General features: G+C 42.2%; 4 protein-coding genes across 4 annotated transcripts; all 4 read right to left on the bottom strand.

Moving 5' to 3' along the window:
* Positions 1 to 248: 248 nt before the first annotated feature.
* On the bottom strand, positions 249 to 758 carry LOC127780551 (seed allergenic protein RAG2-like). The gene has a single exon (XM_052307470.1). The coding sequence runs from the start codon at positions 729 to 731 to the stop codon at positions 249 to 251; it is 483 nt and encodes a 160-aa protein (XP_052163430.1). The 5' UTR covers positions 732 to 758.
* A 2,177-nt stretch (positions 759 to 2,935) lies between these two features.
* On the bottom strand, positions 2,936 to 3,696 carry LOC127780687 (seed allergenic protein RAG2). Its single transcript, XM_052307633.1, has one exon. The coding sequence runs from the start codon at positions 3,694 to 3,696 to the stop codon at positions 3,127 to 3,129; it is 570 nt and encodes a 189-aa protein (XP_052163593.1). The 3' UTR covers positions 2,936 to 3,126.
* A 1,704-nt stretch (positions 3,697 to 5,400) lies between these two features.
* On the bottom strand, positions 5,401 to 5,937 carry LOC127780702 (alpha-amylase/trypsin inhibitor RA16). Its single transcript, XM_052307656.1, has one exon. It carries the CDS (start codon positions 5,935 to 5,937, stop codon positions 5,401 to 5,403), a length of 537 nt encoding a protein of 178 aa, XP_052163616.1.
* Positions 5,938 to 24,258: 18,321 nt separating this feature from the next.
* On the bottom strand, positions 24,259 to 25,949 carry LOC127780079 (chalcone synthase 2-like). Its single transcript, XM_052307032.1, is given in 3 exon segments — positions 24,259 to 25,107; positions 25,110 to 25,282; positions 25,760 to 25,949. Coding segments are annotated over 3 exon segments (1,212 nt in total).
* Positions 25,950 to 26,176: the final 227 nt, after the last annotated feature.

Below are 26,176 nucleotides of genomic sequence, written 5' to 3' on the forward strand. Positions count from 1 at the left end.
ATATGTTTGGTTGTATTTTCTTGTACTTTTTTGAGCTTTTTCTGATTCCATGTTATCCTAGTAAATAGTAATTATATATTTCAGTGTTCCCCTTGCACCAAGGAATTAAAGAACAATCCGAGCCCGGCTATCGAATCAACATAAGAACATCAGAGTTCATAATTTATTCACCATATATATGTGTTTCCAGGTGAAAGGAAACACTAATTATAGTTACCACAGCACCACAAACACAAGGTAGCTATAGCTTAGTGGCCAGTCATCGGGTTCATAGGATAACTCAGCCAGTAGCAGACACCACCGATGCCAATAGGGATATCCACGTTGCAGAACGCCGGGAGGCTCGCAGCCGCACGTTTCATGTCGCCTCTCCGGCAGCCAGGGAACACCTCGTCCATGGGCTTCCCATCAGCGGGCGCACCGAGCTCCTTGTACATTCCAACCAACATGTGGCTCAGCGCGGGGCACCTACAGAAGCTGTCGTCGATGGCGGCGAGCTGCCGGCAGCAGTCTTGCCGGACTTGCTCGTCCACGGCACCGCCGGCGCACTGGCGCTTCGCCAGCGCCCGGCAGCGGGGCAGCGGGTACATCGGGTAGCCCCGTCCGGCAGTGCATAGCTGCCCGGGGGTATAAACCACCTGGCCATGGTGATCCGCCATTGTCGTCGTTGCCACGAGCATGGAGACAACTACCGGGAGCAACACTGAGAACACTATCTTGATGGAAGCCATTTTCTTTCTATTGTTCTTGCAGAAAATTTTAATTATTCTCAATCCTCAATGAGTGGTTTTATATATGTAGCTACTAAGACTGAAGTGATTCAAGAATGGACACAAAACTTTTAGCATGAGTGATTAGCTTGTGGTTTTGAATGAAATATTTATTGTGATTCACAGCTAATCTAGGCAGCATCTGGGAAAAAAAAGTTGGCTAAAGTGGATTCAAATGGACCACACTCTTTAATTGTTTAAACCCATTTTCATTCTTCCGTGCAAGAAAATAAATGCATAAACTGCTAACAGACACATAGTTTTGGAAGCCAACAAAATATTTTGATCTTTATTTCCATGGCTTTTTGTATAGTGATCCAATTTGATAAACAAAAAAAAAAGGATACTTCAGAACAAATATTGTTAAAAAGAATGCTCTGCAAGCTACAAAGTATGCAGTAAAGAAAGCGGCAACACTAGATTCAGAAAATTAAATAACGTGTGAGTTCTCTGTATATACGTGCCTGATCAAGCATATATTGGAGTTTTCTGAAAAACAAAATTCATATATAAGATAGCTTTGATGTGCACGTTCAGTCTTTCACCCACTTTTCTTCTTCTTTTTTTTGTTGTACTGCAATCTTGAGAGGCCTAGGCAGTTGGATAACAGAGATATATTAACAAGGCACGGAATTATATTTATATGGACATAAGAAGCACGTACGCATAATCACTTTGTTGAAAAATGTTGCAAATTAAAGGCTAGAAATATTGTCTGCTATAACTTGTCCAGTTGCAATTTGCACCAGCCCTTCCCTTATTTTATAAGTAAAGAGTAAAGGAGATTAAAAAAATGTCTTAAGCGGGGTTGGTTTGTTCATTCCTGAAGGAAAAACGAGGCCGGATTTGTTAGCTTGAAGAGCGAATTAATTTAATGTCTTTCAGAAATGCATTTACTTTGAAATGTTGGTTTTACCATATATATCCATCTACGATCTTAACTATTGCAAAATAAACTATAAACTATTTGTGAATTTTTTATACTTGTCAGACAAAGTCTCCAATCCATATAGGTTTGTTGCCATTCATGTTTATAATAATATATTCATAAAAAATATTTAAATAAAACAACACAAGTATATTTATTGTAAATCTATGAATGCAATTATTCGCATAGATTATATTATATCGTAAATATTTTTTCATATAGACCTGTAACTACCATATGTTTTTTGACACGTCATGAAACCAATCCTACTGTTTGTCAGTTCCTTATCGGGTGACACATTTGATGAAAACAACCGTAGGAATAATAACAAAACTAAAAGAAGAGAGGAACATCGTTTCTACTCCCCTCGATTCAGATTATAAGTCGTTTTGACTTGGGTCAAAGTCAAATTGCTTCAAGTTTGACAAGTTTATAGAAAAAAAGTAGTTACACTTTCATCACAAGGCAAATATATTATGGAAATATATTTAATATATATATATATATATATTAATTGAAACTAAATTACTGTTGTAAATATTACTATATTTGTATACAAACTTAGTCAAACTTAAAGTAGTTTGACTTTGACCAAAACTAAAACGACTTGTAATCAGAAACAAAAGGAGTATTCTTATTTCTTACTAGTAAAATGCCCATGCTTTGCTATGGATAAAAGAAAATATATTATAATATGTAATAGATATTAAAAATTATCGAATATATTAATGCCACTTGCTTACTACTTGTTTGAATATACTGTGTATTTACTTGTTTGAACCATATATTTGGACTATTCCATAATATAAAAAAACAGGAGCCTATTTGGAAAACAGTGGGGGTGGCAGATTCACTACCACCATATCTAGGTACTTTTATGTACAACCTTCGTTTTGAATATAAGGATGTGTCTATGTTGTTTATCAGGTGTTTGTCGAATACTTATATCAAAAGATTCATTTTTAGTCACTTCAGTTGTCAATTTTTGAATTTTGAATTATTCAGATATCATTTACAAGAATCTGATTACCTATGCAATCACTGAAATGATGGGAATCAAAGTAATCAGTGCATGAATACTTATAGTGTGGTACCAAAGAATGGAGGGAGTGAATAAGAAATGCAACATTCAAATATTATAGATGTTACTATTAATTGTCAGATCACAAAAAAATACGGCAGCTTATTATAGAGGGCACCTTTAAGCTGCGATTCGGCCGACATGGGCGCTCTCCTCAACAAGAAATTCCCTTTTTCCATCATGAAATTAAAGAACAACGAAGGCTAGCTAGCAAACCAGCAAGATATATTCAGAAGAACATTGAAGTTCATCATTTATTCACCATATGTATATATGCTTCCTGACAAATGAAAGCACTAGTTATTTAGCAACCCCACAGAGTCATACACACAGCTAGCTTTAGTAGCCTAGTGACCAGTTCTCGGGGTCCTAGGATAACCTAGCCAGTAGCAGACACCACCTGTCCCATTGGGGATGTCCACGTTGCAGAACGCCGGGAGGCTCGCCGCCGCGCGCTCCAAGTCCCCTCTCCGGCAGCCGGGGAACACCTCGGCCATGGGGTGCCCAACATCGGTGGCGCCGAGCTCCCTGTAGATGCCTCCAACCATGTGGTTGAGCGCCGAGCACCTGCACCAGCTGTCGTCGACGGCGGCGAGCTGCCGGCAGCAGTCCTGCCGGAGTTGCTCGTCCACGGCGCCGCCGGCCGGTGCGCCGTGGCCTACGCACTGGCGCTTCACCACCGCCCGGCAGCGCGGCAGCGAGTACATCGGGTAGCCCATTCCTGGCTGACAATGCTCGCCGGGGCTGTACACCACCTGGTCTTTGTGGTGGTCCGCCATGGTCGCCGTCGCGGCGAGCACGGAGACAATGGCTAGGAGCAACGCCGAGAACACTACCTTGTTGGAAGCCATGGCTTTTTGTTTGCAGAAAATCTTTAGTCTGAATTTGTATGAGAGGGATAGGTTTAAGGTCTTCATCTATTGGTGGTTTTATATATAGCTATAAAGACTAAAGTGATTTAAGAAGGGACATAAAAGTTTTAGCTGTTCATGAGCTAATAGATTAACTTGTGGTTTTGTATACATATAAAATATTAATTGTGATCCACGCCTAATGTGGGCATCATATGGACTAAAGTTGGTAAAAGTGGATTGATATGCACCACACTCTTTAATAATTTGAAGTTGTTTGATCCTTCCGTGGAAGAAAATTAAAGAAATGCACATAATGTCAACAGACATATATAGTTTTGCATGCAAGGTAACAAAATCAGTTCATCTTTATTTCCATGGCTTGTATAGTGATCCAAATTGTGGAACAATAAAAAGAATAGTTCTGAACAAATACTTTAAAAAGAATGCTCTGGAAGCTGCAGTAACGAAAGCTGCATCACTAGATTTCAGAAAATTAAGAAATTAACGTGCCTGATGAAGCATATAAGTATTGGAGTTTTCTGAAACACAAATATCATATATATAGATAGCTTTACGCGCACGTTGGATAACAGGGTTATATTAACAAGGCACGGCATTATATATGGCCAGGAGAAGTACGCACACATAATCACTTTGTTTAAAAATTAATGATACAAATTAAATGTTAGGAATATTTTGTGCTATAACTTTGTCGACTTGTAATAAAGTAAAAAATACGTGAGGTTAAAATATAGGTATTATGTGAGGTGGAAGGAAGAGGTTTTTTATTTCGTGACAAAGGAAAAAGAAACAAGCTAGAGGGTTGTTAGCATGGGGTGTGAGTTTAATGTCCTTCAAAATCTATATTTATTTGGAATTGTTGGTTTGACCATATGAATGACCTTAGATTTTGCAAAATATACTATACTCCTTGTGTTCCTTTTTATTTATACAATCACGGCATAGTCTCTCCCGCCAATTCATTAATTTTTATCATTCCTATTGATAATCATATATTCATAATAAACAGTTCAATATAACTACAGTTATAGTCTTTTTTTTTATGACAAATCAATGAGTGCCATCTTTGAATATTAAATCATATTATATTTTTGCATCTATAAGTGATTAAAAAAATAATCAAGATTTCATTGCCTCCTATACATCCAAAACAGCATCTATTTGTGAACGGAAGCAACACTTTAATGGCTTAACAAGTGATCTTATTTGTGCAGTCAGCGATATACTCTATCTGTACTCTATCTCAACAAAGGAGTATATGAGAACCCTTTTGTTGTGTATGACATGCACGCATTATCATACATCCATGTCTACTAAATTTTTTTTTTCAAGTTTAGTTTGCACCTATAAAAATTAAAATCTGGAAATTCATTTGCACGGGCGAGTACTTAAGAGAACGCAATGTTGAAATTGATCTCCACGGCTGTCGGTATATATTTACAAATCTCGCGAATTTCAACGTTACAGGCCATATAGTCAGCCTCGAAAACGCCCATGTAAACGAACTAGCTATCGGCGGTCTACACAAACATTTTTTTATAGTGTCATGGTGACACTCATTTTTTCTCACCTTGAAAATTATAGAACAATGAAGCGTAGCAAGGAAATCTTCATAGAGATATAAACAGAAGAACTTCTGAGTTCATCATTTATTCATCATACATGCTTCCAGATAAAAGGAAACACAAATTATTTAGTAACCAAATCACACACATGAACAGCCAATAACTAGCTACATACAGAAGGCTAGTAGCCAGTTCCCGGTAGCCAGTAGCAGACACCGCCTACGCCATTGGGGATGTCCACATTGCAGAACGCCGGGAGGCTCGCCGCCGCGCGCTCGATGTCCCCTCTCCGGCAGCCGCGGAACACCTCGGCCATGGGGTGCCCAGCGTCGGCGGCGCCGCTCTCCCTGTAGATGATCCTCAGCATGTGGTTGAGCGCATCGCACCTGCACCAGCTGCTGTCGATGGCGGCGAGCTGCCGGCAGCAGCCTCGCCGGACCTGCTCGTCCACCGTGCCGGGGGCGACGCACTGGCGCTTCACGAACGCCCGGCATCGCGGCAGCGGGTACGTCGGGTAGCCGATTCCTGGCTGACATAGCTGGCCGGGAGTGTAGACCACCTGTTCTTGGTGGTGGTCCGCCATTGTCGTCGTTGCTGCGAGCACGGAGACGACGACGACGAGCAACGCCGAGATCACTACCTTGTTGGAAGCCATTTTTTTTTGTTTGCAGAAATTCTTGATTGTTAATTTGTATGAGAGGGATAGAAGCTCTCCCATCTATGGGTGGTTTTATATATAGCTATAAAGACTAAAGTGGTTCAGGAAATGGAGACAATTTTTTTTGGCTGTTCATGAGGGATTAGCTTGTGGTTTTGAATGAAAATTTTGTTGTTATTCGTACGCCTAATCTGGCATCACACGGATAAAAGTTGGTTAAAGGGGATTGATATGCACCACACTCTTTAATTATTTCAACTTATTTTGATTCTTCCGTGCAAGAAATTGAATTAATGCACACATTGTCAACAGACGCGACGCATAGTTATGCATGGTAACAAAATCTGTTGATCTTTAGTTCCATGGCTTATATGGTGATCCAAATTGTTGAACAAGAAAAACAATAGTTCCAAACAAATATTTTAAAAGTAATGCCTCTGGAAGCTGCAACAGTAGACGTGCCTGATCAAGCATATATATATATTGGAGTTATCTGAAACACAAATTTCATATATAGATAGCTTTAATGCGCACATTGGATAACAGGTTATATTAACAAGGCACGGCATTATATATGGCTAGAAGAAGCACGTACGCAAAATCACTTTGTGAAAAAATGATACAAATTAAAGGCTACAAATAATTTGTGCTATAATCTTGTCGAATTGCAGTTTGTGCCGGCCCTTTTTTTAAAGAAAGTGTAAGGGATATCAAAATATAGGTCTTAAGTGAGGGGCAAGAAAGAGTTTGTTATTTTGTGAGAAAGGAAACAAAATAAATCAAGAGGGTTGTTAGCTTGGGTGTGAGTTTAATGTCCTTCAAAGTGTATTTGTTTTATCTGATCGACGATCTTAATTATTGCAAAATAAACAACACTCATTGTATTCCTTTTTTACTCGTCATACGTGCCATCACGACACATTAATTCTCACCAGTTCATAGGTTTTTGTCATTCGTATTGATAATTATATTAATAAAAGACAGTTAAATATAACAATAATAAATATTCTTTTATAATAAATCTATGAATGTCATCTTTGGATATTAAATCATATTGTATTTTTGTGTATATTAGTGAGTTAAAAAGAAATCAAGATTTTGTTGCCTCCTATCCAAAACAGCATTTTTCCATGAACGGGAAGTAACATATATATCAATAGCTTTACTTATATTTTGTTCACGCTTTCACAATTGACATATTTGTGTAGTCATCGCAGCCATTTTCTCTATATGTATATTTCGTTGTAATTTATTTTTTTGCTGGCATGCAGTATATGACAAAGTTATTGTGTATGACTTTTACAGACGTCATGAAAAAGAACAGAATGTCCAAGAAGCAGTTGGACCAGAGAAAGGCCAAGGCGAACTTGATAAGATCTGAAATGGACTGTGCTGCTACAAGGATGGCAAAGGGGATGCTTTTTGACAGGTCATGAAACTAGTCCCTAGTTACCACATTTAACAAGCCACGTAATAGAAATTACTAAGAACATTACAAAAAAAAAAGGAATTTCAAGAACAAAATAATAGAAGAGAGGAACATCGTCCATTCCACTTTTTATTACTTATTATTGTCATCAGATATATGGAGACGCAGCAATCGTGGATGTGAAAATTAATTAGTCGGCTGGCAAGCTACTCCCTTCATTACAAAATAAGATTATAGAGGGGACCTTCAGGTTTTGCAATACACTAATACATAAACGATTTTTCTATACGAGACTTCATGAATTTTGCAAACAGACCATAAGTGATGGCGTCTGCAAAAATCGACCTTCATTTTTACATACGGCTTCTTAAGACGCCCGTATGGAAAAACCAATTTTTCCATATGGGCCACTTAAGAGGTCCGCATGCAAAAATGAGCTTATTTTTGCATGTGAATCACTTAAGTGCCCATATGGGAAAATCTATTTTTCCATACGGGCGTCTTAAGGAGCCGTATGTGAAAATAAAATTTGAAAATTAAAAATTTGAAACTAGTTTATCTCACTCGTATAAACTCTAATTAAATTGGATGATTCTTTTTCCTAAATATTTCTAAAATCATACTCTATCATATTATTGTGTTCTTTTGCTATTATTTTGGCCATTTTTCCATGTGACTTCGTTTTATAAATTAAAAATTTGAATTTCAAAACTTCAAATAATATTTTGAAGCAGTAAATAACTTTAGTCGAAAAGTCATCAACAACAAAGTTGTATAACCATCAAGATCTATAACTTTTATTTTGGTCATTTCTTCATTCGACGAAGAGATAGTAATATTTTCACAAAATTTACATATCTCTCTTATAGTTTATAAAACCATATGAGAGATATGTAAATTTTATGAACAATGTTACTGTTAATTTGTCGGACGAAGAAATGACCAAAACAAAAGTTATAGATCTTGATGAGTTATACAACTTTATTGTTGATGATTTTTTCAACTGAAATCATTTAGTTTTACAAAATGTTGTTTGAAGCTGTCATAATTTGAATTTCAAATTCCAATTGTTGAAACAAAGTCATATAGAAAAATGACCAAAACAAAAGTTGTATATTTTAATAAGTTATACAACCTTCTTAGTGATGTATTTTTCATTTGAAATCATTTACTACCCGAAAAAATATTTAAATTTATTATATTTTAAAGTTCAAAATTTAGATAGTTCAATCAAACTCGGATGGAGAAATGACCAAAAGAAAAATGGTAGATCTCAATGATTTCTACAACTTTGTTTTTGACAACTTTTTCACATGAGTTGATTTAGAACCATAAAATTCGATTCGAATTTCTCATATTTTTACATGAAGCCCCTTAAGAGGTTCGCATGCAATGCAAAAATCTACTTAGATTTTTTCATGCGGACTTTTAAGTGGTCCGCATGCAAAAATGCCACCCCAATTTTTTCATCTCCCTCCACTCTCTTTTCCCTTCCACCACTTCAATTTTTTTTTTGAACACATCTCCTCTCTCTCTCCCCCTCTATTATTTAAGGCAAATTTTGCTACAGGACACTTGTTATGTGTGGTTTTAGCCCCAGGACACTGCCCAAACTCACTTTTGGGGGAAAACACTCCATAAACATGGTAATTTACCAGTGGACACCACGCCGATTAAAATAATGCTTTCCGGTTGGGGAGGAGAAAGAAATCGCGTGAAATGTCAAAAATGCCCTTGAGCCCACATGTCAGCTCTATCTCCTATCTCTCTCCTCATCTCTCTCTTTTCTTTCTCAGACGCGCTCGCACGAGGTGGCGTCGGTCACGGCAGAGATGGCGAGGACGACGGCCGGTGGAGTGGAGCGGGGTGGCAGCGGCGGTGGACGAGCGCGCGGCCGGCGGAGCGGCAGTGTCGGCCAAGTGGAGTGGTAGGGGCAGCAAGCAAGTGCGCGATAGGAGCCGCGGCGGCGGGCAGCTGGCGAGAGTGGCGCACACCCCATGGTGACGGCGATGGCAGCGGGCGGCGGTTAATGTTTCACAACCGAAACTCGTGAACCGGTCCTTAATTGTCATGAGCACGACCATCAAAACCATGTGCTCACAACCCACCATTATCAAGTTTTAGTTGGCAAATTAATTAATTAACCAATCACGATTAACCATCGTGAGTTATCATTAAATATCCATCATTAAGTAATAGTGAAACATTAGTTATCCCAATTGTGTGCTAATGTTTCTAAGCATGGCTAAGCAATTATGTCTAACATCTAGCTGAACCAATATATAAAGCTCAACTAGTCAAATTATAACCTGAGGTAATCAAGAAATAGGGTAATCAATGCAAATTGGCCATAACAAAGGAATAAGTTCACACCACCCGGTAACATTCAAAAATAAATGCACAGTTGAAATAAATAGAGAATTTAAATATAGGATCAACATGTTCAAAGGAATTGTGTTTGGGATCTGTGTGACTTGCCTTGCAATAAAGGGTCTTCAATTAATCTTCTTGAATACTTCCGACGCACTCGCGAACCTTCGAAACGACGGAAACAACAAGATAACACGCAAAACGAGGAAAAAAACTAATAAAAACCAAATAAATAGTACATAAAAGTAAACAAACATGTAGATCATGATTTTAGATGAATTTAGAGACTTGTACGGCCTCATTCTGATTTCATATGAATTAGTTATGAATTTTACAAGATTTAATTCCAATTAAACCTATTAAAGAAAAGACTATTCCAAATTAATTAAACAATTTACAAATGATTTACAACTGAGAGAAAAGATTAAAACAACCTCCGGAAAAGATTAGATTATATTTGGTAGATGACATATATTAAAAAGAAATAATATGCCACTGAAAAGAGAGGAAATGATTTATATTGATTTTGGATAGCTAAGATTAATCTTGACATAGAGTTGACCAAGATTGGATAGCTTGGATTGATGTGGCAAGCGGGCCTCACAAGATACCAACTCAACGAGTCAATTCTACGTGACACGGGATCACCCAAATGATCAACCGAAACCGGCGAACGGAACTGGCGGCTCTGAACTAAAGGACGACTCAACACAGACGAACGAACGAAGCATGGGGAACACCTCATTCGAACGAACGAGTGAACAACTCAACAACGGCTACAACTAAACCGGTGAGCCAGACACGATTCACGGTAAAGCCCCGGTACAGCAAAACGATAGGCCGGTAGGAATTTAGGGTTGCACCTACGGCTAGACAACTTGGCTACCGAGCAACGGCGGTGGCTACTCGACGACACAAACGAGAGATTAAAAACTAAACCGAGGGAACACGGATAGAAGTCTCACCGAACCAAAGCGATCGGAGAGGGAGGGTCGACGATGACGGCGCTAGATAGACAACGGGTTAGATTGAATTTGATCTAGGGTTTAAGTAGACATGGCAATGATAAGACAGCCAAGCGAGATTACCGGATAATGGACACGGGAACGACGATCACCGGCGAACTACGGAGCGACGATAAAAGGGAGGATACCGGGAGAAAGAGGAGGCAACAGCGATGCTTACCAATACTTACGCAGCGATGAACGGCGAAGGAGATGGCCGGCGACGAGATCGGGACGGCGGCGAGGTACTGTCCACGGCGGCGACGACTTTCCGGCGACAACGGAGGGGTGGCCGGGCTTCGTCTTGGTGCTGCGATGCCGAAGGAGGGAGCAGCTCAGACCAGGGACAGCCGGGACGACGGCGAACGGCGGCTGTAGATCAAAAGACGGCGGCAACCCACTGGTTCACGGCGAGGACGGCTGCCGGCGAGATTTTGGCGCAAGGGAACCGGCTGCCGGGCTTCTCCTCCTCCTTGCGAATCCAACGGTGGCGGCGGCGACCGAAGGCGACGACCACAGCGACAGCGCGGGGCTGCTGGAGACACGGCGGCGACGGAAGCGCTCCGGTTCATGATGACGGCCAATCTCTGGTGGGATTCGGCTCAAAACAACCAGCAGCCGGGATAGAGCCTGACCTTACGGAGCCGATGGAGGTGGCGGCGCAGGAAGGAGGCAGATGAGGCAGCGGCTAGGGGCGGCTGGAGTGGCGCCGGCGCTTGGAGAGAGAGGGAGAGCGCGGGGAGAGCGATTCCGACGACGGCGGAAGATGGGACTTGAGGGGATGAGTAGAGAACGACTAGGGGGTCCTTTATATAGCCATGGGAGCCTGGGATCGAGCCCACATCGACGGGAAAAACTCGGGAAAGGAAGAGGAGATTGAGAGGATTCCATTCCCGCAACTAATTTGGAAAAAGGAGCAACGAGGTGGCCGGATTTTGGAAGGGGATTGGCGGCACTGTGCACGGCACGGGAGACAGTCGGCTGAAGGAGGAAGATGGAGTACTGTAACGCAGGGGAGGCAAAACAGACTTTCGGCCGGGCTGAGAGGAAGGGAGAGAATAGGCTGAATTTGGCCCAAGCTGAGGGGAAATTTCTTATTACTTTTCCAAATAAATTAACCAATGAGATGATCTTTCAATTGTTAAAAATACTTCCAATGCTCAAATAATTCCAAGAAAAATCTTGAACATACTTAGACACTCTAAGTATTTAACAAAATTGAAACCATCTCATTTAATGATTAATTTATTAATTAAATAATTACTGAAATGTTCTTTGTATTATTAAAATTAATAATTGGGCTCTGAAAAATTCGAGAAAATTCCAGAGAGTATAATTAATCATGGAGAATTTAATAAAAATTAAATCCAGCCATGCTTTATATTTAGGAAATTTTATTTCCCACATTTAACTTCACTTGTAAATTAATGAACATTTAATATAAATTCTATTAATAATTTATTAAATAATTTATAAATCCTAAAACGGAAATTCAGGCTGTGACAGTGGACAAGCGCGCGGCCGGCGGAGCGGCAGTGTCGGCCAAGCGGAGTGGCAGGGGCAGCGAGCAAGTGCGCGATAGGAGCCGCGGCGGCGGGCGGCTGGCGAGAGTGGCGCACACCCCATGGCGACGGCGATGGCGACGCAAGCTCCCACATCGGCTGATCTCTCCGGCGGTGGTGGTTGCATTATTTTAATCGATTTTTGACATTTCTCGCGATTTCTCTCTCCTCTCCAACTGGAAAGTATTATTTTAATCGGCGCGGTGTCCACTGGCAAATTACCACGTTTATGGAGTGTTTTCCCCCAAAAGTGAGTTTGGGCAGTGTCCTAGAACTAAAACCACATATAACAAGTGTCCTGTAGCAAAATTTGCCATTATTTAATTTTACTCTCCCCCTCTCTCTCTTTATCTCCACAGATCTGTCCTCTCCCTCTCTCCCCCTCCCTCTCTGAGAGCGGGCGCCGGTGACCGTGAGCAGGGGCGGTGATGGCATCGGTGGGCGGCGGATCTAGTGGCGCTGCCCTAGGGAGCAGCTACGGCTACGGCGACGGCGGGCGCACAGCTGGGGCGGCGGATCGATCCGGCGAGTGGGCGGCGACGCGGGCGGCGACGCCACCGACATCCCATCCTCACCGCTGACGATGAGGCGACCCTTCCCCCTCCTCACCGCCGCTGCTGTGGGGGCAGCTCGGCCGCCTCGGGCGGCGCCGTCCCGCGCGGATCCGTTGCCAAGGGCTCTTCTCCCCCGCACGAACAGTGGGGCTGGCGGTCAGTGTCGACGGCGGGCGGTGGGGTAGTCGATCCGGTGACGGCGTGCGGCGGGGATACGACGCTCCGGCGGCGGGCTAGGGTTCGGGTTTGTTGGTTTTTTTTTCCCTGATTTTATTTTTACATGCGGCTGGTATAAGCGACCACATGCGAAAATCCCATTTTCGCATGCGGTTGCGCCGGCCGTATGCGAAAAGCATGATTTTGGCAGATCTTGCCCATGCGGTTTGCAACCGCTCCTTCTCACCCGTATGCAAAAAGGGTTTTCGTAGTAACGATAGCCATACTCCGTCAACATATACACCGTGCTGGCGATCCTCTGGCCATCGCAGCCCTGCAGCTAGTGCCACCATGCGGCCTAGACATGGACACCCTCCTTAGCATGACATTCCATATTTCTCGTCATATCAAAGTTTAAAGAAGTAAAGAACGACGGCAGATAGCTAACGAATCATCAAGACATATACAGAAGAACATGGGAGTAGTTCATCATTTATTCACCACACATGCTTCCTAACAAAAGGAAACACTAATTATGTTAGGAGTAAATTGCATTCACGGTATACCAACTTGGCAAGTGGATGCAATTTAGTGTAAGATAATATCTACGGGAGCAATATATTCTAAGATAATATAAGACTTGTGAAAGAGGTTCTTACTGCCATCTATGGATGAGGGTTATGCATATTCTTGCCAACTATGGCCTTGTTTAGTTGGGGAAAATTTTTGCGATTGGTTGTCATATCGAATATACAGACACACCACTGGTGGAGAAACCATCTTTCGTCGGTCGGCCGAATTCCACAATAGTCCCGGTTGCAATAAAAACCGGGGCTGTTGACGAAAAAATCGAACACACCGGCCTGGGAGATCTGCTTAGCTCCTGTGTAGGTCCAAAGATTGATGAGATGCGGGCGTTCCAGTCAGATTGATCCTGCAACTGACAAGATATGCAAATAGTAGATCAAAACAGCCGAACGGCTGACAAGCCGATGGAGTAGTTCCAGCCGATGCCGATAATAGCCGATGCCGATACAACCGATAGCGATAGGATTTAAGCAATCGGCTATATGTCCAATGTAGATAATGATATAAAGGCAATCGGTTACTGATAATAAAATATAACAATAATATAGTCCAGTATAAACCAATCGGATAGCATTGATATGATAGAATAAGCACTGATATGAAGGTTAGAGCATACATCGGCTGGAGGTCCGATGTCATGAAATCCACAAGATTAGATTAAACAGTGAAGCTTTTGTTGTCATCAGCTAAATCCAACTTATATGTATATGCAATCCTTATGAGCCGATGCAACGTCCAGATAACTCATCGGCTGAAACCCCGATGAAACCCTTATTGGCAATCAAGAAGTAGGCTAGAGATTATAGTTCTAAGCACGACTTAGTAGATCAAACTTAACTATGCAGCACTGAGTATGAAAAGAAACATGATATCTAGACAATCAAGCCGTTGACTGAGTTTTCAAGGTGGTAGATGTCTAAGCTAATCTAATCTAGCAACGCGATTTAGCCGATACCGGCAGAAACCCTAAAACGAGAAGCAGCCGATAGAGCTAAATTGATATGCTAAGACTAGATTAACAGATACATATGATAAATAGGTAGGCAAGTATATCATCCAAACCAGAGCAATCCAAGAGGTCGAATGTACTGATGCAGCCTTGAACGACGCCGACGTAGACGATACAATTGTCTGGGCTGGCGGAACATTGGACTTACCCCTTAGCCGGAGATCGAACACCGATGCAGCCCCACGTCAGTTGCCAAGTCCCGCCGGACGATAAAATAAAGTAGAAAAGGTAAAAGGTGGCGATGCGCCGAATTGTATTGATCGTGGAGATATATTACATAGACCCCGGGAGTACATATTTATACCCATGGATTGATACAAGTCCTTGTCGGACAAGAAAAAAACTTTTCTAAAGATAAAAGGAAAAGATAAAGTCCTTATAGGACACTAAACACACTTTCCTAAAGATAAAAGGAAACTAACAAACTATTTCTAATTAATAGATAACTTGCCCTGCTGTATTCTCTTTGAACTCGGTCTCTTCTGGATAAGCTTCTTTTAGTAGATCAATTTCCTTAACCGAATATAGCAAGAATCCGACAACTGATGACTTGACAACTCTCATCGGCTAATCGCAGGACTTCGAACCCAATGCTGACTCTAAGCCGATGACTACTCCGGGCTTACCAAATTTCACTGTTAACAGGGGCTAAAGATGATCTTTAGTCCCGGTTAAAAAGGGTAACGGGCATATTTGATCTTTAGTCCCGGTTCATATGCTGTCAGGGCCTGTTAGGCCCCCCTGGGATCTTTAGTCCCGGTTCATAACACCAACCGGGACTAAAGTCCCACCCCTATATATATGTCTTCTTCCTCCTCCAGCTGCCCGAGCAAGCTTCAAAATTTCTTCAGAAAAGAGGGGAGGTCATGCCAAAATTTCTAGTGAATTTATTTTGGTGATTATATACAAATCGGAGGTGCCTAAAATGTTAGCAACTTCATCCTCCAATGTTTTTTTTGTCATATTACATTTGGAGCTATGTTTTGCACACTTTTTTGTCTCCAAAATTTAGTTGTAAGTTAATGAGAGAGAAAATTTGTGTGGGGAAGAAAGAATATATAGAAATTTAGTTTATTTGCTAAAGAAGGTTTTATAAAATAGTTGAGAAGGAAAATATAGTGAAAGTTAATCTTAAATAATAGAAAACAAACTAAAATGAAAATTAAAAGAAGTACAACACATTACATATTAGTTTAAAACTTTAGAAATAGTAAATAAGAATTATTTGATGTAATATTTTATAATTTTTGTACGAATAATGATATGTCATTATTGTATGACTGTTGAAAGAGTTTGTAATTATTTTATAATTATTGTATGACTGTCATTATTGTAAGAATAATTATTTGTGTACGATTTTTTTTCATTTCATGTAGATGGATCGGCAATGGATGTACGCTGACCGGCGGTCCAAAGAGTTTATTGACGGCGTGCATTATTTTTTGAGAGTGGCCGAAGCTAACAGGCATAAGGGTTTTATTTGTTGTCCATGCAATAAGTGTAAGAATCAGAAGGAGTATTTTGCATCCAGGACTATTCATTTCCACTTGTTTGAGTCGGAGTTCATGCTAAGCTATAACTGTTGGACATCCCACGGAGAGCAAGGGGTTGAAATGGAAGAAGATGAAGTGGAAGACAACAATATTCCGGACTTTGGTCAGTACGCTAGATTTGAAGGAAATCAAACGGGCGAGGAGAAAAGGGATGCTGATGGTAACGACGTTGCGGATAATCTTGGTCAGATGTTGCAGGACGCCAAGGAGGACTACAAAAGTGAAAAGGGGGCCCATAAATTGGACAAGATGTTAGAGGACCACAGAACATCGTTGTACCCAGGTTGCGAGCAGGGGCACAAAAAGTTGGATACCACTCTGGAGTTCTTGCAATGGAAAGCAAAAAATGGTGTTAGTGACAAGGCATTTGGCGATTTATTGAAACTCGTCAAGAACATTCTTCCGGAGGGAAACAAATTGCCCGAGACAACGTACGAGGCTAAGAAGATAGTCTGCCCTCTAGGACTGGAAGTTCAGAAGATTCACGCATGTCCGAATGATTGTATCCTATATCGCAGTGAGGAGTACGAGAACTTAGAAGCATGCCCTGTTTGCAAAGCACTACGATACAAGATTAGACGAGACTATCCAGGAGAAGTTGACGGGTAGCTAACAAAGAAGAGAATTCCTGCTAAGGTGATGTGGTATTTCCCTATAATACCACGGCTAAGGCGTTTGTTCAGGAACAAGGGGAATACTAGAATGATGCGATGGCACACTGAAGAGCGTCAACAGGACGGGATGCTGAGACACCCCGCCGGTGGTTCGCAGTGGTGAAACATCGACATAAAATTTAAAGACTTTGGAAAGGACGCACGAAACATACGGTTTGGTTTAAGTACGGATGGCATGAATCCTTTTGGAGAGATGAGCAGCGGCCATAGCACTTGGCCCGTTACGATGTGTATCTACAACCTCCCCCCTGGCTATGCATGAAGAGGAAGTACATAATGATGCTGATTATTATTCAAGGCCCCAAGCAACCTGGTAACGACATCGATGTGTACCTAAGACCACTGGTCGAAGATCTTAAACTGTTGTGGAAAAAGGAAGCAGTTCGTAACCATCAATAATTGGCCTGCACTTAGCAACCTTTCCGGTCAGTCCAACAAGGGGTACAAGGCTTGCACTCACTGTATGGATGAAATAGAAAGTACGTATCTTAAGCACTATAGGAAGGTTGTGTACATGGGTAATCGTCGATTCCTTGCTGCAAACCACCCGGTACGGAAGAAAGGCAAGCACTTTGAACATAAGGCGGACCACCGTACGAAGCCTAAACATCGCAGCGGGAAAACAGTGTTTGCTATGGTTAAAGATCTTAAAGTAGTGTTTGGAAAGGGGCCTGGAAGCCAGCCTATAGAGAGCGAAGATGGTCACGCGGCGATATGGAAAAAGAACTCTATATTTTGGGATTACCCTATTGGGAATTCTTGGACGTCCGCCACGCAATCGACGTGATGCACCTCACTAAGAACCTTTGCGTAATCCTTCTTGGCTTCCTAGGTGTATATGGAAAGTCAAAAGATACACTGGAAGCACGTAATGATCTGAAGCATATGGAACAACGCGACGACCTTCACCCGGAACCAAAGGAGAAAGGAAACCATTACTTGAGTCCAGCCAGCTACACTCTTAGCAAGGCAGAGAAGGAAAGTATGTTTGAATGCTTGGAGCGCATAAAGGTACCGTCTGGATACTCCACGAATATCAAGCGAATAATAAGCACGAAGGAGAAGAAGTTCACAAACCTAAAGTCTCATGACTGTCACCTGTTGATGACACAACTGCTACCAGTTGTAATAAGGGGTATCCTTCCAGACTATGTGCATTCATGAACACAATTTCGCAGAAGGTCATCGATCCGGATAGATTAGAAGCCCTTCAGAATGATGTGGTGCAATGCTTTGTCAGTTTTGAGTTGATATTTCCACCTTCATTTTTCAATATAAAGACGCATCTGCTTTGTCACCTTGTCAAAGAGATCAGTATTCTCGGGCCTGTGTACCTACACAACATATTTCCTTTCGAGAGGTACATGGGCGTTCTGAAGAAGTATGTTCGTAACTGTGCTCGTCCAGAGGCAAGCATCGCCAAGGGGTATGGAACAGAGGAGGTCATCGAATTTTGCGTAGAATTTATTGAAGATCTTCGCCCAATCGGGATACCTGAATCACGCCATGAAGGGAGACAACAATAATGACGGTAGACAACAATTTATTCCATAAAGCCCATTTCACGGTTCTGCAACAATCTTCATTGGTAGCTCCTTACATCAAGGAGCACTTGGCTCTAGTTCGCGCCAGAAACATCGGTAAGTCCGATGCATGGATTACACGGCATCACATTGATACTTTCCCCGCGTGGCTATGACAACATCTCATGGGTAACGAGACAATCAACCAACAACTGGCCTTCCTTGCGAGGGGACCATCTGGGTCGATCGCGACATTCCAGGGATATGAGATCAATGGGTACACATTCTACACGAGAGTCCAAGACATGAAGAGCACGAACCAAAACAGCGTTGTTCGTATCGATGCCATGGGACACGATGGAACAACTGGCACGTATTACGGTGCCATCGAGGACATATGAGAACTTGACTATGGTCCTCTCAAGGTTCCTCTGTTCCGGTGCCAATGGATTAGGTTGACTGGTGGAGGCGTAATGATTGATGACAGTGGGATGACAACGGTTGACCTTAACAAGGTTGGATACTCGGATGAACCTTTTGTCCTTGCCAATGATGTAACACAAGTCATTTACGTGAAGGACATGTCTAGCAAAGGAAAGAAGGGCAGAGGGCCTGACGAGCCGAAGCGTCACGTGGTTCTCACAGGCAAAAGAAAAATCGTCGGAGTTGAGGACAAAACTGACGAGGATTATGATCAGTTGGATGGGCAACCCCCTATCAAATTAAGACACCCCTTACTCATGTAGCAATCACAAGGAGGGAACAATAGTGAGGAGAAAGTATGTGCGGTCAACCGTCACCGCCGATGTATTGCCGTAATTATTGTGTACACGATGTAAACTATTTTGGATGTATTGATTATCCATATAAATCAATTGTTGTATGGCATATGTTAATTACGAACGATTATTAGAGGTTTTAACAATTTTAAATCATGTAATTGCTAGTTATATGCGATAATTAGAATTTTTAAAAGTTTTAAATCATGAATGTGGCATTTACATATGTTACCTAGAGTTTTTAACAATTTTAAATCATGCATATGCTAATTATATGCGATAATTAGAATTTTTAAAAGTTTTAAATCATGCATGTGACATTTACATATGATACTTAGAGTTTTTAACAATTTTAAATCATGCATATGCTAGTTATATGCGATAATTAGAATTTTTAAAAGTTTTAAGTCATGCATGTGGCATTTACATATGTTACTTAGAGCTTTTAACAATTTTAAATCATGCATATGCTAGTTATATGCGATAATTAGGATTTTTAAAAGTTTTAAATCATGCATGTGGCATTTACATATGTTAAGTAGAGTTTTTAACAATTAATTTAATATCATTCACATGCTAATTATATATGATTATTTGAATTTTTATTAATTTTAAATCATGCATGTCGTATGTATTTACATATGTTAATTAGAGTTTTTAACAATTAATTTAATATCATTCATATGCTAATTATATATGATTATTAGAATTTTTATTAATTTTAAATCATGCATGTCGTACGTATATACATATGTTAATTAGAGTTTTTAACAATTAATTTAATATCATTCATATGCTAATTATATATGATTATTAGAATTTTTATTAATTTTAAATCATGCATGTCGTATGTATATACATATGTTAATTACAATTTTTAATAATTTAATATCATTCATATGCTAAGTATATATATTATTAGAATTTTTATTAATTTTAAATCATATAGGAGTATTTGCTTATTACGTTTTATCCACTTAATTTACTACAGACAACAATAATTTTTCGAAGTAATTGTCATTAATTTTTCAACTTTAAATAATTTTAATGCATTATTTTCTATTTTAGAAACACATATGTAATGGAAATTAATATTCAGTGCGCTTATCAGTAGTCCCGGTTCTTAACCCTAACCGGGTTTAAAAAGAAATTAGAAATAGCGGGAAAATATCTTTAGTCCCGGTTGATGAGTCTTTACTCCCGTTATTCTCATCAACCGGGACTAAAGATCTAGGGGTATATATATTCTCGATGCGCACCCTCGTCTTCTCCACCACCACTTGGAAGTTTTTTGCCTGATCAATCTCTCTCTCGGCTTCTCCTTCGCCACCACTGCCTAGGGCATCCCCGTGCCGACGCCGCCATCGTATCTCGCCGTCGTCTCCCGCGCGTCGTCGTCGCCGCCTCCCTCTCTCTCTCTCCGACCTCGATCTCTCTCTCCCCAAACTGCCGCCGGCCGTCTCGTTGCCGACGCCGCCGCCGACGTCGTCGCGGCCGAACACGACTCCGCCGTGCCGACGATGCCGACCCCGACCTCGATGCGGCCGCCATTAGCGACGACGTCGCGCCGGTAGTGCCGACGAAGCTGCGCGCGCCACGACGCCGAGCCGCGCCACGTCGCCGCGGCGGCACGACGCCAGGACGCCACGACGCCGCCACGGCACGCCACCGCCGCCCCACCACACCGCCGCCGTGCAACGCCGCCGCCGCGCCGCCCGCCACGCCGATGCCGCCGCGCCACGCCGCCGCTCCACTGCCGCCACACCACCGCTCCGTTGCCGCCACGTGAATGAACGAACGATCGTGAACGAGAACGAACGAACGAACGTGAACGAACAAACGAACGTGAACGAGAACATGAACGTGAATGAACGAACGAACGTGAACGAACGAAACATACGTGAACGAGAACATGAACGAACGAACGTACGTGAACGTGAACCTCAGGCTCCTGCACCGACTCTTCCTCAGGCTCCTGCACCGACTCCTCCACAAGCTCCTCGTCCGGCACCTTCCAAGTCAAGGGCCCACCAAGCTCCACCGCCTGCCCCCACAAGGGCAACGAAGAAGGCGAAAGTTGACGCCGCCAAGAACAAGGACCCGGGGTACGATTGCACACAAGAGGAGCTTGACGCTTATGTGGCATCAGAAGTCAGGAGACAATTGAAGCCTCGAAGTCCAGAAAACAAGATTCCTATAGACCCGAGTGTCAGGAACTTCTTCAGGGGTATGTCTGCACCTGCCAAGGAGGCCATAAAGCTATCGGACTATGAGCGAACACTTAAGAAAGCATCTTCTGGAAAGTCCAAACCAGTCCCTCAGCTTGGAGAGCAACCAAACCAGGAGATCGAGCCGTTGGTGACCGGTGAAGATTTTGGAATACAAGAATTTATTAATGACATCGGGCTAGCTACGGATCAATTGCTACGAGGCGCACCAATCGAAAAGGCGGAAGTGAAATACATGTACAAACTCGGTAAACCGCTTGTCAAGCCTGAGCAGCTGCAGTCCCTACCCACACAAATGTACAAGTTCCATCAACTATACATGGAGATGAGTGCCACCGGTACAGAGATGATCGGAGCGAGGATCAGGGACATAGACTTCTTGCAAGGAGATGACATTCTCTGGATCAATTTCAAGGGTATCTACGAACTATACCAGCTGGACGCCCTCGACATCTCTATTATGAGTTGCTGGATTTTGTAAGTATCGTTCAGTTAGATTTCTTATTACGTTTCATTTAATTAATTAGGTCCTTGTATATATGTAGACTATATATAATATATACTTCCTTTTATCGTTGTAGAATGGAGATTCAATGGGCCCGACGGCGGGGGGTTTTCGATACTGGATTCATCGACCCTCGAAAAGTAAACGTCGCAATGCTCGACCAGTATCCGCAAGCCACAGAGGACAATCTCGTCCATCTCCTGAAGGCGCAACATTACAAGACGTTCATACTATTGCCGTACAACACAGAGTTAGTTTAATTTTACTGTCTTCCTATATCAAATTTCATTCCCGTACGAACATGCTAAGTGTTTCATATGTAATGCATCCCACGCACATTGCAGATTCCACTGGGTCCTTTTACTCTTCAACCTGGAGGCCTGCACCATCAACGTATATGACTCAATGGATAAAAAAGAGTCTACGTTTGACAAGGTTTTCAAACTTATAGACAGGTACTGTCATAAGTTCCTATGTTAATTAAGAATCTTGTTATAATTAATTGCTACTACAAATCATAGCTTTAAACTCCATGTAGGGCTTGGTATCGGTTCCGTCATTTGGTCCGCGGCAAATGGAGAGAAAGACTTAGGCGGAAGTTCAATTTTCCTGTGAGTACACATGCTCTACATTTATATTGAATCTCCAATTCAAATACATACAAGTGTATATTAATTAGATCTCTCACCGTTTGTCATTTATTTATAGTGCGCAAAGCAAAAGCAAGGAACTAACTTGTGCGGCTACTACGTGTGCGAGTATTGCCACTGCCTTGCAGACCAAATCATCACCACAAGAGAGCTCGATGTACGTACAAATAAATTCAAAATTTTATTGCGTACGTATCGATTTGTTGTTTAGTTACTAATTAATTTCATACATTCATATAGTTTATTCGCATGAGGGATAACCTGATCACACACAAGGAATTTATCGTGGTGGTTCAAGAACAACTCATGTGATTCATCAACGAACAAATCCTTGATCCCAAGGGTGAATTCTACTACGACGAAAATACAATTCATAGATCCTTAGCTTCTGAGATAACGACTACTACTACGTCGAAATCGTGGCTAGCTAGTACATCATAATGGATTGTAATTAACACATGTCTATTTTTCTATATGCATGTACACATTTTCTTTAATGTAAATATATATTTTGGTCATAAAATGTTAAGTGCTTTCATATATATATATACATATGCATTTGCATAACTTATATATGTATAAATACATATATATTATGCATGTATATGTATTGAAACATATATAAATATAATATATATATATATATATATTATATGCATATATATGTATTAAAACATATATATGCATGGTTTATATATATATATGTATAAACCATGCAGCAACAGGGCCATGCAAAAAAAAAAGTCAGCTCGATCTTTAGTCCCGGTTGGTATCTTTAGTCCCGGTTATTTCACCCGGGACTAAAGATAACGATCTTTAGTCCCGGATTGATAGTCCTGGTTTAAAAACCGGGTCTAAAGGGGGGTTACGAACCGGGACTACAAATGCTATCTCCACCGGTGCACATTTGAAGTATTAAACGTAATCTAATAACAAAATAAATTACAGATTCCGTCAGAAAACTACGAGATAAATTTATTAAGCCTAATTAATCCGTCATTAGTAAATGTTTGCTGTAGCACCACATTGTCAAATCATGGCGCAATTATGCTTAAAAGATTCGTCTCGCAATTTACACGCAATCTGTGTAATTGGGCTTTTTTGCCTATATTTAATAGGCCATGCATATGTCCAAACATTCAATTTGACACTGTAAAAATTTTTGTTTTGGGAACTAAACCAGCCCTATGGATCAGGGTTCTTATTGTTGTCTTTAGGCTGGTTGAGTACTGGTAGTGTAAGTGGTAGTTTTGTTGTTTCTAATCGAGTTGTGATTTTATAATTTTGTAACCATATTCGACCTATAATCGCTGTGTAATAATTTATTGTAGTTTCTTTTGAAACCAAGACCAAAAATAGACGACCGTTAATTAGTATTTGTGAAGAAGAAAATACGTACACCATTAATGGTTTGGAATGAACTCCACGGCATGGAAGAACGAACACAAGACAAATAAGGCCGAGACATTTTTTTGGCTGCGATCTTGCTTGCTGCGCCGTTTTCTGGTGTTTATCATTCTCCACTTATTAATGGGCAAACAAGGGGCCAATTACATGCATATATATGACATAACGTGTACTTTAAAGCCGCCCGAGAGTTCACAAGAAATCGTGCCATCCCACGATCGATCACGCGTACGGCCGCTAGGTCACAACAGTTACAAACACTGAAACACACACTGACGTAGAAATTGAAGCCTGATCGACGTGAACAGGAACGACGACACGAAACAATTAAAATAATTAAACAAAGTAGTGTAGTAAAGTTTACGCCAGAAGTTGTACCATTAAGTAGTATTACTGCATAATAAGAGGGGCGGCGGCGGTGATGGGGACGCTGTGGAGAACGATAGTCTCGACGGTGAGGCCAGGACCGAAGCCGAAGAGGACGCCCCAGTCCATGCCCTCGCCGGTGGTGGCGTGGCCGTCGTCGGCAGAGAGCTTGCGCATCTCGTCGAGGACGAAGAGGACGGTGGCGCTGGCCATGTTGCCGTACTCGGAGAGGACGTTGCGGGAGGCGCGCATGCGGGCCTTGTGGAGGGCGACCTTCTCCTCAACCTGGTCGAGGATGGCCGGACCGCCCGGGTGCACCACCCAGAAGATGGAGTTCCAGTCGTGGACGCCGAGCGGCATGAAGGCGTCGGTGAGCGCGCCCTCGACACTGTCGGATATGAACTCCGGGACGTCCTTGAGCAGGTGGAAGGTGAGACCCACCTCGCGGAGGTGCCCCACGATGGCGTCCTCCGTGCCCGGCAGGATGGTCTGGCTCGCCGACACAATCTGGAACAGCGGCCGCTCATCGGCTGCCTCGTCGGGGTCAGAGCCGACGATCACCGCCGCTGCGCCGTCGCCGAAGAGCGCGTGCCCGACGAGGGAGTCGAGGTGCGACTCGGACGGCCCCCGGAAGGCCATCGCCATGATCTCCGAGCACACCACCAGCACCCGCGCGCCGCGGTTGTTCTCGGCCAGGTCCTTGGCCACGCGCAGCACCGTGCCACCGGCGAAGCACCCCTGCTGGTACATCATCAGCCGCTTCACCGACGTGGGTAGGCCCAGTATCTTGGCCACCTGGTAGTCGGCTCCGGGCATGTCCACTCCGTTGGTCGTGCAGAACACGAGGTGGGTGATCCGCGACATCGGCTGCCCCCCCACTCTTTGATCGCCTCCTCGGCTGCCGCCTTCCCCAGCTTGGGCACCTCCGCCACCACCATGTCCTGCCTCGCGTCCAGCGACGGCGCCGTGAACACGCACATGCTAGGGTTCTCCTGTAGGATCTCCTCAGTAAGATGCGTGTACCTCTTCCGTATCTGCGAGCTTTCACCTGCATATATATCATGGATGAGCGATATTAATTTGCACCCGTGCTATTTTAATCTTAATTATTATTATTGTTAAACGGTTTAGATAGGGTGAAATTTACTCTGGAAATTCTCTTAAATTTTTTTAAGAAAATCACGAGCTGCAATTAGGAGTCCGACTATCGTATCAAGTTAATGTGCGAGTTTTTTTAAGAAATATTTCTTATACGACTCCTTTCGTATTTCTAAAAACGAACAAACAATAAAACTGACTCAAACACGAATCTATATTTCTAAAAGCAAACGAAATTACAAACCGACTCAAACAAGAATGACATACCAAAATACCGACAAAAACATGTTCAGTTTTTATAATAGGAGTGATGGCGCAGTACTTTAATTTCTATAAAGGGATTCACCTTTCACTTATTTAGACTAGATACAGTATGTGTACTAGTATAATATAGATGCAAATTAACTGATTACTCATTAGTGCTTACACATCCTCTGGAACCTCTCCTTCAGGTTGGTTAGGTGCTCGCTGTTGGTGACCCTGAAGTAGTAGTCCGGGTAGTCGGTCTGGTACACGCAGTTAGCCGGCGTTGCCGTCCCGATCGCTAGCACCGCCGCCATCCCCTCCGCTCTTTGCATCCTCCTAACCTCCTCCAACTTCACTGTTGATGTCACCATCTCCCCACTCACCGGCGGCTAATCGTACCTAGCTAGGAATGTAGTGTATATCTTGGTATAACTGAGGGTACTAGCAGCTAAGCTTGTTCGCCACAACGAAAATGCATGTGCGCTAGCTAGCTGCTGCCTCTCAGCCCGGCTGATTCGAACAAATGGTCGCAGCTAAGTTATTTATACGGGTGAGCTGCACGTTTGTCTGCCAGAACGTTGTACCCTTTTCCAATTCT

Source organism: Oryza glaberrima, chromosome 7 (genome assembly GCF_000147395.1).
Source record: "Oryza glaberrima chromosome 7, OglaRS2, whole genome shotgun sequence".
Lineage (NCBI taxonomy): Eukaryota > Viridiplantae > Streptophyta > Magnoliopsida > Poales > Poaceae > Oryza > Oryza glaberrima.

Bases quoted from the DNA above. Each gene is read 5' to 3' on its own strand.
- LOC127780702 (XM_052307656.1), bottom strand. From the start codon at position 5,937: ATGGGAGAGCTTCTATCCCTCTCATACAAATTAACAATCAAGAATTTC.
- LOC127780551 (XM_052307470.1), bottom strand. From the start codon at position 731: ATGGCTTCCATCAAGATAGTGTTCTCAGTGTTGCTCCCGGTAGTTGTC.
- LOC127780687 (XM_052307633.1), bottom strand. From the start codon at position 3,696: ATGAAGACCTTAAACCTATCCCTCTCATACAAATTCAGACTAAAGATT.